Source organism: Thunnus albacares, chromosome 8 (genome assembly GCF_914725855.1).
Source record: "Thunnus albacares chromosome 8, fThuAlb1.1, whole genome shotgun sequence".
Taxonomy (NCBI): domain Eukaryota; kingdom Metazoa; phylum Chordata; class Actinopteri; order Scombriformes; family Scombridae; genus Thunnus; species Thunnus albacares.
Genome location: NC_058113.1, coordinates 29,597,274 through 29,615,656, shown reverse-complemented (window position 1 = coordinate 29,615,656; position 18,383 = coordinate 29,597,274). Strand labels below are relative to the sequence as shown.

Sequence of the window (18,383 nt, the reverse complement as noted above, 5' to 3'; positions counted from 1 at the left end):
AGGTGTGTTGAAGGGTTTTTATAGCCACTGTACAAACAATTAACACTCAATCCGTTTATATGACAATCATAACTGCACTGTGCAATATTTTTTAAAATTTTGTGGCTCTATTTTACATTTTAAAAAGGATGTAATTCACTTTTTCATTTAATTTACATGCAAAAAAAGAACCGAGGAGCACATTTACATGCAGCTGGTCAGTTATGAAATCTCTCCCTTACTTAGCGCCATATTTGATGTTTTTTAGTAACACAACACTACAGCTCTGTAGTGAACATTCTTCCTTACTTTGAGCATGTCTGGATTTTACAAATAACCTTCTGTTGAGGTGTTGAAACTGACTTATTAGCTCAGTTTCAGTCAGACTTTGGACTGAATAAGTTTTGTCATGCACATCTGGTAAAAACCATGCTAGGAGTGTAGATGAATGTGTGTGTGTGTGTCCCAGTACTGACTTGTAGAGGGTGAGGTCCGTCTGTAGATCTGCAGAGACCTTGGGAATGGGTGGCGGTGGGTGCCTGGTGTCCTGAGGGTGACGCGTCTCGATGGCCTCCTGCGGGCTCAGGTGAACGGTGACGGGAATGACGGGTAAGATGCTGATGTACCTGAAACAGGACAGACAATAACAGAGAGGATGTAACGAAACATGACGGGGCGCCTGGACAAAACACCTTTCATATAGAAAAAATATACAGTGGGAGGAGGAACTGGCTTTTCCTACAATAGATATATGATGAAGAGTCGTCAGAATGTCATGTTTATGTCCTTTTATTAGTTTGTTTTTTTACAGAACACAGTAGCTGTGAGTCTTCAGACTTTTCTTTCATCGTTTATTTGGATATGATAGATGAGAAAAAAACATCTGCCAGCACAGAAGTATGAAATCGTGTGATTTACACCATCTTAGAAGGTTAGTTAGCTGATAATTTGAGAGTCAGTAATTTTAATTATTGCTTTATTCCATCTTTTTATTGATATCGAAGTCTCGACTTTCCTTTTTCCTTTCACCGGTTCAACTTTCCTAACGAGCCAAAAATCAATAGTGGAAGAAATGAGATATTTTCCCTGCTTTAGTTGCCTGTTTGACTTGTAAATCTTTAATTTAAATTATAGCACAGATACCAAAGTTTCCAAAGATACCAAATATGTTGGGCTGAATTTTGAAGAAATGTGTGTAAAATTATGCACAAGACAGCTAACATTTTTCATTTAATGGAATGACTTAACCTGTGGATATTTCACTCAGTATAAATATCATAGAGTACAGCTTCAATTAAGAGTTTGAAGAGTACAGAATATATATGATACTGTAAAATAAATGATTTACTCAACCTTTAAGCTGTTTAAATGGTAAACGGACTGCACTTATGTAGCGCCTTTCTAATCTTCTGACCACTCAAAGCGCTTTTACACAACAAGCCACATTCACCCATTCACACACAAACACATTCATACGCTGATGGCAGGTGCTGCCATGCAAGGTGCCAACCTGCTCATCATTCACACACACATTCACACACCAATGGTGCAGCCATCGGGAGAAATTTAGGGTTCAAGATCTTGCCCGAGGACAATCTACCTCCTGAGCCACAGTCAGCCCAAGGGAAATTAAAAAGGAGTTAATTAAGAAGGAAGTCTGACATCTTAACATCTCAGCCTGAAATAAACTAACTTGGGTAAACAGGTAAAGAACAGAGTTTCCCTGCTCCTCTCACCTCTTGGCTAAAGTGATGTTATAGTAGCTGAAGAGCGATGGCCAGTGCCTGAAGGAGAGTCTCCTCCATCCCTCCTCGTCCTCCGACCCCCAGGTGATCTGAGGCACGGTGGGCGGGGCCTGGGGGAGAGGCTCTGCCCTGCCTGAGCCGTGGTGACCCTGCGATTGGTTCTCGGGTAAGGGGGTCGGATCCGGTGCGGGGTGGACGCTGAGGGTGCTGGTAGGATCTCCTCCGCGGAAGACGGGGGCCACCCCCAGGTGAGGGGGCAGCCCGCCTCCCCCGGGGTCACCCAGAGGGCTTTGCTCAGACACCTGCGCGGCCAGGTAGGTGCGCAGCCCGGCCGGGTCGGTATAGACGAGGATGCCGATCCAGATCACCGTGCCGACCTGGAAGTGAAGCAATTTCTCTCATATATCATGTTACACTGGGAGTATCTTTTATCATATAAACTTGTCTCATTAAATAATCTCTCACAAAAGAACCTAATCTCATAAAAGAACATAATTCTCTAGTCTTAGTCTTGTCAATGCAAAATTATTAGTCATCTGAGAAGAAGTTTGAACTGCAGGCAAACATGGACGTCAGCTCGAGGGTGCAGCCGTGCTCATGCGTCACTGAACTATCAAAATAGTTGACAGATAACGTTGCTGCCAGTCTTTGTTTGTTTTTCTGGCATTTATAAGGATTTGATTAACGACACAATAAATCCAGACACACAATGCAACAACGTGGGATAAACGACAGACAGCAAACGGTTTCCGATCCGTCTTCTCACCATGATAATGCGCTGAGCCAGGCGTGTGCGGGCCAGGAAGTAAACCACACGCAGCCTCTTGGGAAGCCTCAGGTTCCTGAAGGCCGGGGTCTGCAGGGTGATCGTGTGAGGGGAAGGTCGTGGGGGAGGGGGGACCTCACGTGGACGCAGCGGGCCGGGCTTGGGTGGAGGAAGACCCGCTTCCGCTGGCAGGCGGCGGTTCAGGTCAGCCAGCTGGAGAGACGAGGTGGTTTAGATGTTTGTTTACACTGATTGGTTTCTGCCTTCTAAGAAAGTCAAACACTAATTCTTTTACTCAAAGTCCAGAGGCAGAGTTAGACGCCGCTAGATGATTTCATTGATTAGTTAAGTGTACAACTCTCGTGCATTTGTTGCTTTCTTCTGTTTCATATTATTCTACGTAGAATATCTTCAAGCGTTGCACTGTTGGTCAGAATAAAACAAGCTATTTTAAGAAATCACTACTAGCTCTGCCAAACTGTGTTGGACCTGTTTCATGGTTTTCCAGTTTTTAAACAAAATGATTTATTAAATAAATAATAAAACCAACAGATCGATGAGGAAAATAACTGTTAGTTCGTCACAGCCCTGTTAATCACGTATTTCACATATTCTTCTCAGGATTAAGGTTTTATGGATACTTAAGCAGATTTTCTTTGTGTATGTAAATGTATGGGCTTTATAGCCAGCTTATGGTGCTAATGCTCATTTAGCAAGGCATTGAGATAAAGACTAGTAAGTGTGTGACAGGAAAAAAGGCCGAACGGTGGAGCAGTAAGAGGTTTTAAAGTAAGAAGTGCACACACGTGTGGAAAGAGTTATCTGAAAACTATGTGATGAATGTATGTGGGCCTGTGACCGCCACCTGACCTGCTGTATGACCTACTTCTGCTAATTGTGATATTACTGCTGATTCACAGATGTCAGATATGAAGAATAAATATTAAGAGTTTTACTTGTATTTACTTTGTGAGGGAACATTTGGCTTTTATTATGTCTGAAATGTAAAATGATGATTTTATGAGGCTCAAACTGAGGTTTATGTGTGTGTGTGTGTGTGTGTGAGAACTCTGACCTCCATGCGGCGGATGTCTATAGATAGTACTGTGGTGAAGAAGAACATCTGCAAGAAGAAGTCAGACACCAGCCCCACCACAGCAAACAGACAGAACTCCTGTAAACATACAGAGACATCACATGTTAGCACGTCTCACTGGAACAGACGCGTACGGCCCGTGACTAGCTAGCTTGATACAGAAGTATGCACCGCTAACTTTTGTGAAATTTCAATGAGAAATGCTTAGTGTGAAGTGGAGCGCTTCAATCTAGCTTAAGTCTAACTTGAGCGTTGTGTTTTATTGGATGAAGGCTTGGAACAGGTTACACTTCTCAAATGTTATTTATTAAGAAACATCTCTCTCTCTCCTCCCAACACCTTCTACAACCCATGTCTGCATATTTATTTACTGTTTACAACATTTCAACGATATTTCTGTTACCTGGATAGCTGGCACTAGAGTGAAATATCCAATGAGGATGATGCACAGTTCAGTGGCCATGTTCTTCATGATAGACCAGCTCTCATTACTAAGGCCTGCGGACACAAAGGACATTTTTGAAAATAAGCGAGACGTACTCGAGCTGCTAAATGTCCAGATCCTTCCTCTCATTAATATAGGAAATTATGACACATGCAAAAAAAATGACACACATATTCCATCCTCCAAGAATCCTGACTGGATAAACTTAAACCCTAATGACTAATGACTAGTAAAACCGTTGATGTACTAATGCATCCGAAAACACGCTGACTGTCTCACTCTTACCCTGAGCGATGCGGAGTTTGACCTCGAGGTCGACGGGCGTGGACACCACAGACTTGGTGAGGACCAAGACGTTCTCCAGGCCGATCACCACCACGAGGTACGGAAAAATCTCACTGCGGAGAGGAAACAGGAAAAATCTATAACCTCGAGACTAAAAGTGGAAAACAAAACCGGGATTCATTTCTGAGTCTGTATACAGTGTTCACAGTGTCATGATCATCACTAGGGTTAATTTTCCGTCGCCACATAAGTATGTTATTGAATCTCTGTTCTCTGCTTGTTTCCCACATTAGAGAATCCGAAAATAAACCCAGGAACTCCGTCTTTTGGTGAGTCCACCACTTGGATGGATGGATTTCCATGACGTTCAAGACATTCATGGTCTTTAGAGGACGAACCCTCATAACTTTGCTGATCCACTGACTTTTGTTCTAGCGCCATGAGGTTCACATTTATGGTTTTGAGTGAAATGTGATGGACTGCCATGAAATCTGGTGCACACATTCATGATCAGATAAGGATCAACAAGATTAAGATCAGGTGACGTCATCTGTTGGTGACTAAAGGCTGGATCTTAAAATTCATTGACAACAGCTAAAACTGCAACATTTAGTATTTAAACTAGAAATACCATCTTCACCAACCAGTCAAGTTGCAGTTTACATCCACGTCTCTCCAGACTCATAACATTTGTAGTGAAGACTTTGAAGGAATTTAATAAAATCACCACAGTTTCAAGGTGGGAACCAAGATCAGTGTCACTGATTCAGTATCTGACCAAATGTGAAATATGGTCTCAATCTGACCTTTGGATATAAAATGTCATCACTTCATCCTATAAGGCATTTATAGCATATGAATTCTTGAGTTACGGCCAAACACGTGTTTCGTGAGGCCACAGTGTCTTTGACCTTTCGACACCAAAATCTAATCAGTTCATCCTTGAGTCCATGTGGACGTTTGTGCCAAATTTGAAGAAAGTCCCTCATGGCGTTCCTGAGATATCGCGTTCACAATCATTCACATCGCCGGCCGTCACCGGCACGGAGGCGTAAAAAAAAAAAATTCCTGTAATTTTCCTGCTAGAGCAGCTGACAGAATAAAAGTAAATAATCAAATACGCTGGAAATTATTTATCAATAGTTGTCAGGTATCTGCTGGGAACTTCCAGCTCTGAGGAAGTGTAGAGACAGATTAGATTGAGAATAAAGATAAGCCGGTGCTATAGAAGTAAGAGCATAAGTGGGTCACAGAGTCAACAGCTCTGCACGTTACATCAGTCACACTCACTAACATTGTACACAACAAAACACACACACACACAACTTATCGCTATCACTATCTCAGCAGCTCTGTGAAGTCAGCTATGACTAAGCAGGATGTGTGTATGTATAGCGTGGTTATGTCGACCTCGATGTCTGTTTATGCAAACTCATACAAAAGCACAACCCATGGCTCGTGGTCTATGGTTGGACGACGGTGTGCTGCTGTTGTCACGCCACGACGTCTGCTTTCTAGTAACCCTCAAACGATTGGACGGCCGCTACGTGTCAATATGATGACATCTCCGCCCCCTTCGCGAAGTCCCGCCCCCACGTCCTCTCTTCTTTGTCCACACTAACACACTGACTTTTTGCCCCCCTGCTGTAAACATTAACGCAAAACCACAGAAGGTAAATGCAGAGGAAGTAGGAAACCGTCAATAAGCTGATGTGTGTGTGTGTGTGTGTGTGTGTGTGTGTGTGTGGATCTGTCCTTGTCTTTCTGAGAAAAAGATAAGAGATGAATTGAAACGGTGTGTTCGAGCTGTAAATATTAACAGGATTCATTTGAGGAGTATAATGAGGAGCTGCAGATATCGTTCCAACATTAAAACTATAACTACAAGCATTCTCTCAGACACCAACATCTAAAATATATATAAATAGATATACTGACAGACAGGAAAACTGACTTAGCGGATGTTCAGACTAAAATCAGCCCTGTGTTGAAACAATGAAAGGGGCTCCGACGGTGGGGGTGTGTTGCTTCAGGTACCGGTAAGACATGAAATACAAACCAGGAAATCCAGTAACGGATCAGTGAATTCGAAGGCTTCTCAGCAGTTGATAACACTATGAGATTTTTCTGGAAAGTTATCACCGCTCAGGGTTAATAGTTGATTTGAAAGCGGTCTAACGAGGATGCGGACACGACCTCTTTTTGGTAATCTTCCAAAACTGAAGTATGCAGGGAAAAAAAATTCCTACCCTCCATTGAGCGTGGGTGTCAGTCCAAACAGTGTACACAATCCCACAGACATGAGCAGAGAGCTGAGAACTGTGACCACAGCAGCCAGAGCCAGACCCCACTTGGACTTCACCATGTCGATCTTACCTGCAAGAGGAAGAGGAGAAGAGGAAGACATGTTGAGGACAACTGTGCCTGTTTAACACCTCAACCATAGAGACAGATGCACTCTCAGTCCTGTTCATTTACTGATAAACAGATTCACAAAAAGGAACAAATCTTTCAAATGACAGTTGGGAACCTGCCACAATTGTGTGGAACAGAATTCCTGCAATTAAGTTTAAATATTTACGGTAGATGCCAGTTATTGAGATATGGCAGCACTTTTGCTATTAAAATAAACATGAACTGTAGACTATAATAAATGCTAAGCTAACAGTGGAGAAAATGGAGAAACTCTCAGAGGTATTTAGGTTTTACAATCCAACATTGTTACAGTATTAACAACCTTTTAAAAACACAGACTTTTGATCCAAATTCTTTTAATCAAAAACATTTAAAGCCTTTTAAAACCTTCAGAAACCTCAGCTAAGTATATTTTTAAAATCCCTTCACTGTAAAGATCCAGTTTCCACATGTGTGTGAAATGGTCTTTGTGTTTGATTAACATAAGGAACTGGTATTTGATATCTATGCCAGCAAATAGGGAATAAATTTAATTTCTGGACAAGAAGAAGAACCTTTACAATCTGAAATAAAAACAATAAAATGATCAAAACTGTTAAACTTTACACATGACATTTGAAATTAAAGTCCTTAACAAGTTGCCAAATGTTTAGTTACCTAATCAGCTTAAGATGTGCATATTAATTTTGTGTACTTTGAGTACGTGCGTGTTTGCCCCCCTGAACTAATGTTTGTACTGGCGAGTCAATGAGGGTTAGCTGGGTGCGTTCTTAACAGCGGTGTGCAATGTTCCTGCGTGAGGATTATCCCTGCACCAGACAGGAACAACCTTGGCACACAAACGCACGTGCGTACACAAAAAGGCACACTGGAGGTAGGAGATCTTTAGCACATTTGAAAGATTAAGCGGTGTGAGTAAGTTGTGTGAACAAGGAGGAAAAAAAAAAACAAAACAAATAAAGCAAGAAGGAAAGTCTGGGACTGACGTGTGGAGAAGTAGATGTAGGCGAAAAGGATGATGTATGTGGTGACGAGGGGGATGAGCTCTGCGATGCCGATCTCCTCCTTGAAGTGGACGTGAACCATGTGGTCGTCTCTCAGGCTGCAGTTGGCTGACGGGTGGAGCTGCTTCAGACGAGCCCGCAGGCTGCCAAGGAACCTGGAAAACACCAATCATCATCATCATCATCATTATTATTATTATCATCATCATCATCCATAACGCAAATGCAGCCAACTACCTGATTGACTGCCATAACTGCCAAGTATGAGATGATGAGAACTGGCCTCTATCTCAGGCCGCTGAATTGTTTATGCAGCTGGTCAAGACCGAATGTTGATGAATGTTTCTGTCCATGTGGTAAAAATGGTTTCTTGCAGCTCAGATGATTTTAGAGGCCGTAAAGAACTGCTCTTCTCAGTAATACCCTTGTTATTCTTTATAACAGATTAAAAATACGCTTAAAGTGACCTTTTAGAAAGCACTAGGGCGTATTTCTTTAGGATTAATACAGAATATGTAAAGATAATTGCATAATCAAATTATTCTACACTCGACAGAAAAACAGAATAATCACTAAGCTTGTACTTCAGATTGAAATGATATGTAAAAACACTTCAATGCACAACTCATCACAGAAGAAACAAGCTTTATTTGGTTTCTGGCTCATGAGAAAAACTGCTTATTTATTGCTCTTCTTCTGCATCATTTGTAACTGACCTTGCATCGTAGCTGGACAGCACTACAGTGATCGTGTATGTCACCACCCTCTTCCTGTTGTAGTGATTGACACCTGTGTACTTCCCGGGAACGCCGAACAGCAGGTCTGAAACACACACATGCACACAGCAGAGCACATTGGTGTAAATAAAATCTAAATCAATAGTCATTCATTAGTCGCCTGTCTAGTAGTTATGCAGTTATATAACAGCCGATTCCTACAGCTGTTGTATTATATCGCCTCTTGAAGTGTGCTCAATAAAAAATTTGTGTAGCATTTAATTTTAATGAGCTTCATAAAGGGTGTGATGCCTTTTTTTTTTATGAACTTGCATTGATGTAGAGCGGGGCTGGGAGGGAGTGGAGGCTGCAGGTTGCCAGCGGTCTGACAGGTCTTACATTACCTCGATGTGAACAAGAGTATCAGTCTGACTGTATCTGGCAGCCGAGCTGTCCCTGACTCCGGCTCCAGAATAAGCTTCCCCACCTCTAAATCACTTGAGCTGGAAGGTGAGGCAGAATGCTGAGCTGGCTTTGGGCAGCCAGAGAGGGTGATTTGGTTCACTATGTCAGTGGGCAAAGTTTTAAGAGAATTAAATAAGTTCCCAGGGAATGAAACTGCTTGTTCTCTGTAAATATGAAAGCCTCTTAGTTTAGCTGATACCACTAATCCCCTTGCTCACTACCTCCCTACAATTCTCCTGCTGAATGATAGCGGACTGCTTCCAACAAAGCAGAGTAGAAAAAGGACCCTGGATAACCTCCACTCCTTTACTTTGCACCGTCATTTCTAAAATAGATTTTCTATAAGTCTAAAGTGGTGGGAGGAGTTGAGAATAGATGGAATTTCGTGGATTGAATATGACACTTCTGACATCCACATAACTCAGAGACGAGTCGATGAGTTGACGAACTCTTCTGTAAAAGTTTGGACAAATGTGACAAATGGGTGATGTTTCACAGCACTTTGTCACAAGTTCAAACAGGTTCGTCATTTTTGATTGAGTTGGGATATTTTTGGGACGAGGCACGAGTCTGTAAGAAATACTGTTCATGGGAGCGTGACAGGTAACAGATACACGTGACTCTTCCTCACACTCTTCAGAACAAATGCACACAAAACACCTTGAGGGTCGGGGGCGGTGAAAGAAATGCTCACACAAAAATACTGGAGGCACTAAATATCCTGGAGGCAAGAGAAAAATGGGACAAAGACATTTATTTCTCTATTAGCATGTGTGCAGGCAGCCTATTAGTCTTCCTCATCCTTACCTCGCAGCGTGGCCGAGGTGTGCAGGCCTTTAGGTTCGTGCTTCTGGATGGTCTTGAGGAGGTCCGAGTCCGAGTCGAACAGCTCGCGCTGGTTCTGCCAGTAGTTTCCAGGAGAGACGAGCAGGCAGCCGTGCTCCGGCAGCACCGACTGCATCCGCCGTAATCCTGGAAACAGGTCTGTCACCTGGAGACACAGCGTCTCCAGACTCCGAACCCCCGAGCTGACAGGAGACGAACGAGGAGAAGACGGAGGTGAGGAACAGAGGAGCAGAGGGGAGGAGTAGTTGATGTAAATATAGATCGTAGATACCAACAGCTCCAATCCTTATTACCATTTCAACAGGAGATAATATATCAATTTGTGTAAAGATAATTAGACGAGGAGAGAACCATGTCGATAATTTTACTCTTGGGAAAAGGTTTTATTTTTAAACAGACTTCATTAGGATCAGCTGCACTTTAAAACCTTCAAGCAAAACAAGAAGCTGTCCGACCAATCAGCACTCATATCAGTGTTTGGTACAGTACAGCTGTCGAACAAACAAAGAGCTCCAACACAGCACCTGCCCGGCAAAGTCAGACCTTGTAGTTTAATCAATAGAGCGTTTTCCATCACTCAAGGTCATGGATGTTTTTCTTTCTTTCTCTAAAGGTTAGTTTTGGGTTCATGGCTTGACTTTGAACAGGCTAACGTGTTGAAGGGACAGACCGATGTTTTTTTTAAAAAATGGGGGCAAACTTTATACAATAATTCATTCATCTTTAACTTCACTAAGAGATAGAGAGAAAAAAAGAACTTTCCCTTCGCCTCGAGAAACAGAAATAAGTATTTATGGAAGAATAGTTGCAGTTTTATTTATAGTTGGGACAATTGTGTTCAGGTGTTGGTGGAGTTTGACGTCAGGTTTGTCGTCTAACGTTGTGTATGTGTGGACGTTTACCCGTCAGAGTGGACATGGTTGCGGATCTCCTCCAGCAGGCTGAAGACTTGGCCCAGCGGCGATCGGAACATGTCCACCGGCACCAGGCTGCTGTCCCACGGAGACACCGCCGCCTTCACCAACACCTGCTGGATGTAGGCGACCGGAGGGCCCCGATACTACAGCAAACACACAACACACACGTATAGAAACACGTTCAGAGACGCGGGAAACGGAAAAAAGCGGTCCTTAAACAGTGGAAGTGTTCTGGGAATGCTGTTTGTGCTCTGATCTCAAAGGCTTACAAGCGAACCCAACTACTACTGCTGACAAGTGAGCCGTCACTTTGTGTTCTTACATTATTTATGAGGCTCCATCTTTACTGTCAAACTAGTTTGCATGAAAGTGCTTTAGGGTAGGGTGAGGATTGTGGTTAAAGATTAGAATTAATCCTATGTTAGGATGAGGATTTGGTTTTAAGGTTAGGAAATTAAAAAGCTTTCTCTTCTCCTACCCAGTCGGGCCTTTCTCCGAGGTCTCCCTGTGGCTCATGGGAAGGGACGCTGTAGTCTCGCACCCCTGTGGTGAACTCCACAGGACCTGTCCCGGGCAGGGGAAGCCTCAACAACGGATAGCTGGGAGAGAGAAAGGAAGGAGAGGAGGGGGGGGGTCACTGGGTAAATATTAGATATGGAGCACAAGTGTGAGAATGACTGAGCTCTTCAAAGTGCGCTGATTTGATCGGTTTGGAAATGTTTTCAACGAGGAAATTCAGCTGATATTTAAGCATCTGCAACATTAAAATTGAGAAATATAAGGAAAGAGAACAACATTAGATTTACTGCTGCAAGGATGGTTTTTTTTTTCCAATGTGTCGTGTGTGTATAATAACACACTCCTTGGTGATGCTGTCATGGTAAAGGTGAGCGCTTCAGTTTGAAGTGTGATGTGTGTTCACTGCGCAACACTTCTGACAACATGGAAGCGGGGCCTCCTGCTTTTCTTTGCCAGATTAAATACTACCTGGAGCGACCCACTCCCTCTTTTTCCTGGAAATGGGTGGGTCCCTATGAAACAAGTTCCCTGTGAGCACCGCACCACGTGTGTGTGTGTGTGTGTGTGTGTGTGTGTGTGTGTGTGTGTGTGTAGGGCTAGTAAGTTTATTTTGAAATGGTAGTGTTGGGCAACCCAGAATCACGGGCTGAGCTTTCACTGGTGCCAGAGGAGATTGATAGATAACAGGACAAAGCTTTACACAGCCTTTTGTTGTCTTTCTGATGGAGAAAAGAGCTTGTTTCTGTTGGCCTGTACGCTTTCTTCCTGCTTGCTGATCGTGTATAACCCTTCTAAAAATCACAATTGTGGGAGAAAAACATGTAGCACTAAACCACTGACTGTCAGACTGACATTATTCAAGAGTTATGTTATTATCAGCTAACAGTAGGTGATGGAGACGGGACAAAGCACCTCAACGACAGCTGATCAAGACAAGTCAAAGACAGCACAGTAAGAGTGTGCTCACATTAAGCCATTTGAATTTGAAAACACATATTTTTCTTTCCATTTAAGCCCTCTTTCCATCCTATGCTTGAGTTTTTTCTCACTCAAAAACAGATTTACCAGTGCCTGGTTGACAGGTCGTCTATATTAACCACGATCAAACCACATATTTATATTTGTTCTGTCGTTTGACAACAGAAACAGAAAAATACAAACATGAGAACAACTAAATTGTGAGTTTGGCTGTGAAGAAACACAGTATAGGTGATCATAGAGGAGTAAAGGAGTAACTGGGCTGTCTCTGAGCCACTCCTTACCAGATGTCAGGTTTTTGATGCACAGTTTTGTTGTTTTTGTAAAACACAGACGGCTTAGTGTGGACGTAGGGGATTGAAAGAGTCATGAAACCGGTTGCGACACTGTGGCTGTGAATCTCGGCGGCTGATAATGGAATCGCTGAGTCACTGGTATTGACCAATGACATTATCAACTTCCACGCAGACAGTGCATGGTCATTTCAGCTGTTGGGTTAGTACAAATATTGCTAATTTCTCTTTTAGAGTTGGATAGAAAGCTCTCTTCTCTCTCTCTCTCTGCTTTTCTCCCACCTCCTTCCCTCCATTGACTCCCCTCTGCCTCCCCCCACTCTCCAAGGTCACTGTACCTCCACAAAGGCCTCTTTTGTGCGGCGCCGGCCCCCCTCCTGACAGGCAGATGGAGGGACAAGCCTCCCATTCTCACAGAGCCATTTTCTCACAGCCCCGCGCTCTAGTACTCCCTTTAACATCCTCGTCGTTCAGCTCTTTTCTTTCGCTTCGCCACCGTCTGGGGGTCAGTCAAGCATTTGGTCAGCGCCCCTGCTGTAAGGTGCTGGGAGGACGGCATGCAGCAGGTGCACATGTGCGTTTCAGGGGGGATTGTTTTACAATGCCTTTACTGATGAAACTCTCTGACCTATGTCCTCTCTTTTGACCAGCAGTTTAGCAAGAGTGGATGTGTGCACGTGTTAAGTGAATGTTTGTATCGTGGTGTCAGTGGGGGTGGGGGGGTGGGGGCTGTTATGTGTGTGCAGATGGCCAGTTCATATGAGTCTACTTGTCTCCTCTGTCAAAACACTTTTCTCTACATTTCACTCTGTCCACACTGGATGAAAAAGGCAAGTCTGGAGTCGTGCATCAATCCAAACACCAGCCCTACTATCAGTCCCTCACAAAGACTAAATCTATCTTTCTATCTAATCTATCTTGCCAAACAGAAGTACATTCACCACTCCCTTGTCACTATCACCTCCTCATAGCTCGGAGGCTCGGTCATAAGTAGCATATTTCAGTGTTTGCACTATATTCATGGGAATGGAATTGTTTTGAGTCATCTTCCCTCTCCTCATTCTTCAAAGGACATCTATGTAAAAGATACTGTTATAAGAGTAGCGTGGCTCTGTTAAGGAACAGGGCAGTGTGAAATGTGTGTGCGTAGCGAGCGTGTGGTTGAGCGAGTGCAGAGATGCGAGCGCAGCAGAGGAATAAGTTGTCAGTCTGGCAGTAAATGTACAGCACAGGCTACAGTGTGTCAGTTAATAAACGCTGCAGCTTCTCAAGACCAAAAATCTCGTCTATTGTTTCCCCAACTGCTGGAAAAGTGAAGGGAGTTAGCCTCGAAGTTAGCGACGAGGGGTTAGCCTAACCTGACCAGGCTCACTTAAGGTGGACTGACCTTTAAGGTGGACCAGCAATTCTCATTTTAGTGTCAATCTCAGCCACAGCTATTCAATTGGTGATTGAATGAATGACTGTTTGGATATTTAGATTACTCCAGATAGAGTTTCAGTTAAGTATTCCTTTAAAAACACTAGTCTAAAAAAAACAACCAAATTGTACTATAAGGGCACTTTTGTATTGTATTACAAGATGTTGTCTATTTCTCATACAACATATAGCATTTGCTCTAAATTTTGAGCACAGAAAAACAAAAAAACAAACACTTAATCCGAGTCAGAATACCTACCAGCAGGTGAGGATGCTAGCAGATGTGAAGAGGATGATGGGTACTGGGTAGGAGGCGCACAGCAGCCCGTGGCGGTAAAAGGCCGCCGAGATCTTCTCCCTTAGCTGCTCGCGCAGCGTCATCCTGGTGGGCGGGGTCAACTCCCGGCCATTGGGAAGCACTGGGCGGCCGAGGACAAGGCACCGTGGGGCATCCAGGGACCTGGAGGAGCAAGCGAGCCGACAGTTTAACAGATGGTTTAACCAGGTGTCACAAATATGAGGATACGTGTGGAGTTCACACAGCAAAACTCACAGTTATTAGGTTTTATTTCACGTCCTAGAAGCTACCATGTTGATAGTGTGTATTCCCCACACATTCACCTGAACATCTAAGTCATGGACAGTTGATATAGGCCTAATTCTCAAATTTTATGCTAAACAGCATAATTTTACCCAGTTGGGGAATGTAGTGTAGTGTGGAGTCTATCTGTGCTGATGATGTGTGTTGAAAAATGATATTTACATTTTCTTAAATTAAGAAAATATTTAATACTTGCTGTTTTAAAGACACTTAAAGTGTCATTTTTCATACACAGACTATTTTCATAATCACAAGTCTACGCCATCAGGTGTTTCTAATCGACAGAAAACAAAAAATATTAAATTTACATTTCTAAAAATCTGAGAAAAACAGAAATCCTCTTTTTTGAGCAGCTGTAACCAGTGAATATTTAGCATTAACCATCAGTTAATATTCAGAGAACTGACTAAGGAATGATTCAAAGAGGGCACTTCATCTGTTAAAATAAATTCATCTGAGTTATAAGTGTGCTTTCAACTTTTTTAGATGCATCACTGGAAAGCCACAGTTGTGTAGAACCCAGTAGATGGTGAATATACTGTTTATATAGGCACAGCTGACAACCCCATGGTGTATTTTTGCAGATTTGTATCCCAATGCTGAAACATTTTTTAAAACATTTTCTATCATTAAAACAACAGATTTAGAGGTTTGTGCAGCTTTGGCAAAGTGTGATCTAGTCTTCTAGAGTGAAAGCACAGGGTTAATAAATATGTGTGTGAAACGAAACTATAGCCTAGGGGTACATTTTTATAAATATCACCTTGCATTTCATCGGAACTAATGTTTTGGTATATCCCCACACACGCAGTAGGCAACACACACACGCAAGCCAACTCTTGTAGGACTGCTCTGTCCTAAACACCTAATTAGATACATACTCCTTGTGTTGGTACACATGCTGCCGAGAACAGACAGGGTGTGTTTTTCCTTCGAATCAGCTCATACAGGGGTCACATGCTAGATGGCACTTAAACAGACACCTCATTCAGCAGCCAAAAAGGTGTAGAAACCTCCCCCTCCCTGTAAGAAGCATGCAACTCTGGCTGAGCAACTAGACTGAAGCAAACAGATGAAGCTGTCTCATAAATCATACCTGGGTAAAAACGCGGCCACCACGTTGCCTGTTAACAGCCTTTTGTTATAAAACGTTTCCACTTCCCTTTAGGTAGAAAACACAGAGGGAGAAGCTGGCCAAGGAGGTGGCATTTAATGGAGGACCTGTATTAATAAAATTAGCTGATTAATGACTAATTCACAACAATTTTGATAATGAAAAATCACATTCAATGCATGGTTCCAGCTGCTCAAATGTGAGGGTTTTCTCTTTATATATATATAATTATAAGTAGGGTTGGGTGATATTTACTGGATTGGCATTATGACGATGTCCGCAGTGAAACATCACGATGGACGATCATCATATAAACTCCTCTATTAATTACTATTTCTATTTTTTGCACATTTGAACCCATTCACATCCTCACCTACTCATCTGCTCTTTCCTTACTTTTCCTCCCTATAGCCTCTGCTTAAGCTACTCCATTAAGCAGATCATCTGATTATAAAAAAAAACATTTTAAATACTTGTCATAGTGATGTAACTGCAGAACATACCAGTGAATTTAAAAAACAAACAAACAAACAAACAAAAAGAAAAACAGCAGTCAGCCCAGCAGATATGAGCAGATATCGATCAGTGATGGTGGTAAATCACCACGCATTATGGCGACAACAAACCTGTTCACTAAAAAAAAATTAACCGCTTCACTTGTGAGGTGGTGTGCAGGATTTGTGCTAATGTAATCCGCGCAAAAGACGGACGGGAGACGGATCTTCACCACCATCTGCATGTACACCATCCCATTGATTATGCAACATTTAGTAAGTAAGAAAGTAATAAATACATTTTTATATGTTATAACACTGGAATTAGAACATTTTTTTGTATTTTTGTGAGTGCAGTGTCTGTCACTATTGTCAATCTCTGCTTGGTGTAGTTTACTGTGTGGCATGCAGATTTGATCTGGGCTGGCCATACCAAATTGTGTGTGTGTATGTGTGTGTGTGTATGTGTGTGTGTGTGTGTGTGTGTGTATGTGTGTGTGTGTGTGTGTGTGTGTGTGTGTGTGTGTGTGTGGCAGGGTGCGCCCTGGTGTTGGTGTGGACCGGAGGGGCGGCGACGGCGGCTTTCAAATCACACTGTTACATTGGCAGAGGGCTCAGTGGTCGGTGACTGTCAGCCATGTGAGTTCTGGCTGTTGGTTGGACAAAATAAACAAACTGAAGACGTCACATTGGGCTTTTTTTTTTTTTTTTTTTTAACCATTTTCTAACATTTTATGGACTAAATGATTAATTGATCAGCCATAAAAGAAAAGGGGGGGGGGGGGGGTTAACGGGACAGAGTGCACAGTGAACTCAACAGTCACACATTCCTCTGTTCTGTATTTCTCTGTTTTGTGTCTTCAGGTTATGCTAACCCATTGTTGCTAACTTTGGAGCTAACAACCTCCTTCACTTTTCTAGCATTTGGGGAAACAATTGACGTGACTTTTTAGCATTTATCAACTGACACACTGTAGTCTGTACTGTACTGACAACTTACTACTAACTTTTTCCTCTGCCCCGCTCGCATCCACCGTCACTTCTCTGCCCCTCGCTCTTTCCCATCCGCTACGCAAACATACTCCTTAACGGAACCACGCGACCAGTGGTTTCCCAGGCAACGACAGAGGTTGACTCACGTACCGGAACAGCGCTGCACAGAGACTCCCAAACGCTGTCGATTTCCGGATGAATGGATGTTCATTCGGAAAATCAAATATTAAAAAATATTTCTTTTTGGCCTGGCGGGGGTTCTCGTTGTGTCATTATGGAGAAACACAGATTCAGTAAACGTTCGGTACGTTCAATAAACGTTGAGTACAGTTAGACCCAACAGTCTCCATTAGGTTGGGCGAGTTCAAAGTTGTGAAAACAACGGGGGTGTTTTGAATACACCCCCGTTGTTTTCACAGGTAATTTGTTAGTCTGTCCCTCCCGCCGCAGGAAATAATGGATTAATCCTGGAAAGCTACTGATGTAGCAGTTTTCTCCTTATGAAAATAACACGGAGATTATTCGACCAATGAGAAATTAGTCGGACGAGAGCATATCGACCAACTAATCGACCAGTCGACCAGCAGACTACATCCCTAATAATCATTAGTTGCAGCCACTGCCATGAAGTCAAGAAACAAGAAGTTAATTTAGAGCCCATCAGTTTCATAACAAGGAAGCCCTGAAGCAACGTTCACCACAGTTATCCTGTTTCCTCATTAGTGATGTTAAAATAGGAGATTTTGCTCATCAACAGCCAACCAGCCGGCTACAGCAGCAACAACTGTTAGTGATTAGTTTAATCTAAGGAAGGGCTGGATAATATGGATGAAATCAATATCATTATGTTAAGAATCTTTCTCTGGTTTCAAGTATAGTTAAGTCAATTCGATTTATAATTAAAAACACACCTCAAAGGGCTTTAATGCATCATTACATTTATCACAATATGGCAAACGTACACAAAATCACACATGCAAAACAAAAACTTCATAGTTTTGAATTACAATGTGCTCAGAATCATTCATTTAGACAAGAGAACGTTATAAAATTATAACTAAGGCTGCAACTAACAACTCTTTTCGTTATCAATTAATCTGACGATTATTTTCTTGATTAATCTGTTAATCGTTGGTTCTTTAAAACATTTGAAAACAGTAAAAAAATGTCCATCACAGTTTCCTAAAATCCAAATTGACATGTTCAAATTGCCTTGTTTGTTAGGCCAACAGTCCAAAAAAAGTCCAAAGATAATCAATTTACTATTGCATAAGACTAACAAAAGCAGTCAAA

At 42.5% G+C, this 18,383-nt stretch overlaps 1 protein-coding gene across 4 annotated transcripts in view; it reads right to left on the bottom strand.

The window, feature by feature from the left end:
* LOC122988173 (SREBF chaperone) overlaps positions 1–18,383 on the bottom strand; it is a 35,894-nt gene that overhangs the window by 13,033 nt on the left and 4,478 nt on the right. For 2 of the 4 annotated variants that reach the window (XM_044360357.1, XM_044360355.1), the window contains exons 2-14: positions 14,148–14,348; positions 11,158–11,278; positions 10,665–10,822; positions 9,724–9,944; positions 8,452–8,557; positions 7,718–7,890; positions 6,566–6,692; positions 4,317–4,429; positions 3,990–4,084; positions 3,566–3,664; positions 2,491–2,703; positions 1,716–2,101; positions 456–605 (exon numbers count right to left, since the gene is read on the bottom strand). In XM_044360357.1, the coding sequence (XP_044216292.1) occupies positions 456–605; positions 1,716–2,101; positions 2,491–2,703; positions 3,566–3,664; positions 3,990–4,084; positions 4,317–4,429; positions 6,566–6,692; positions 7,718–7,890; positions 8,452–8,557; positions 9,724–9,944; positions 10,665–10,822; positions 11,158–11,278; positions 14,148–14,269 (2,084 nt within the window). In that variant the 5' untranslated portion in view covers positions 14,270–14,348. Of the gene's footprint in view, positions 1–455; positions 606–1,715; positions 2,102–2,490; positions 2,704–3,565; positions 3,665–3,989; positions 4,085–4,316; positions 4,430–6,565; positions 6,693–7,717; positions 7,891–8,451; positions 8,558–9,723; positions 9,945–10,664; positions 10,823–11,157; positions 11,279–14,147; positions 14,349–15,585; positions 15,642–17,104; positions 17,147–18,383 lie in introns of those variants that run through there. The other 2 variants (XM_044360356.1, XM_044360358.1) reach the window with 2 other exon arrangements.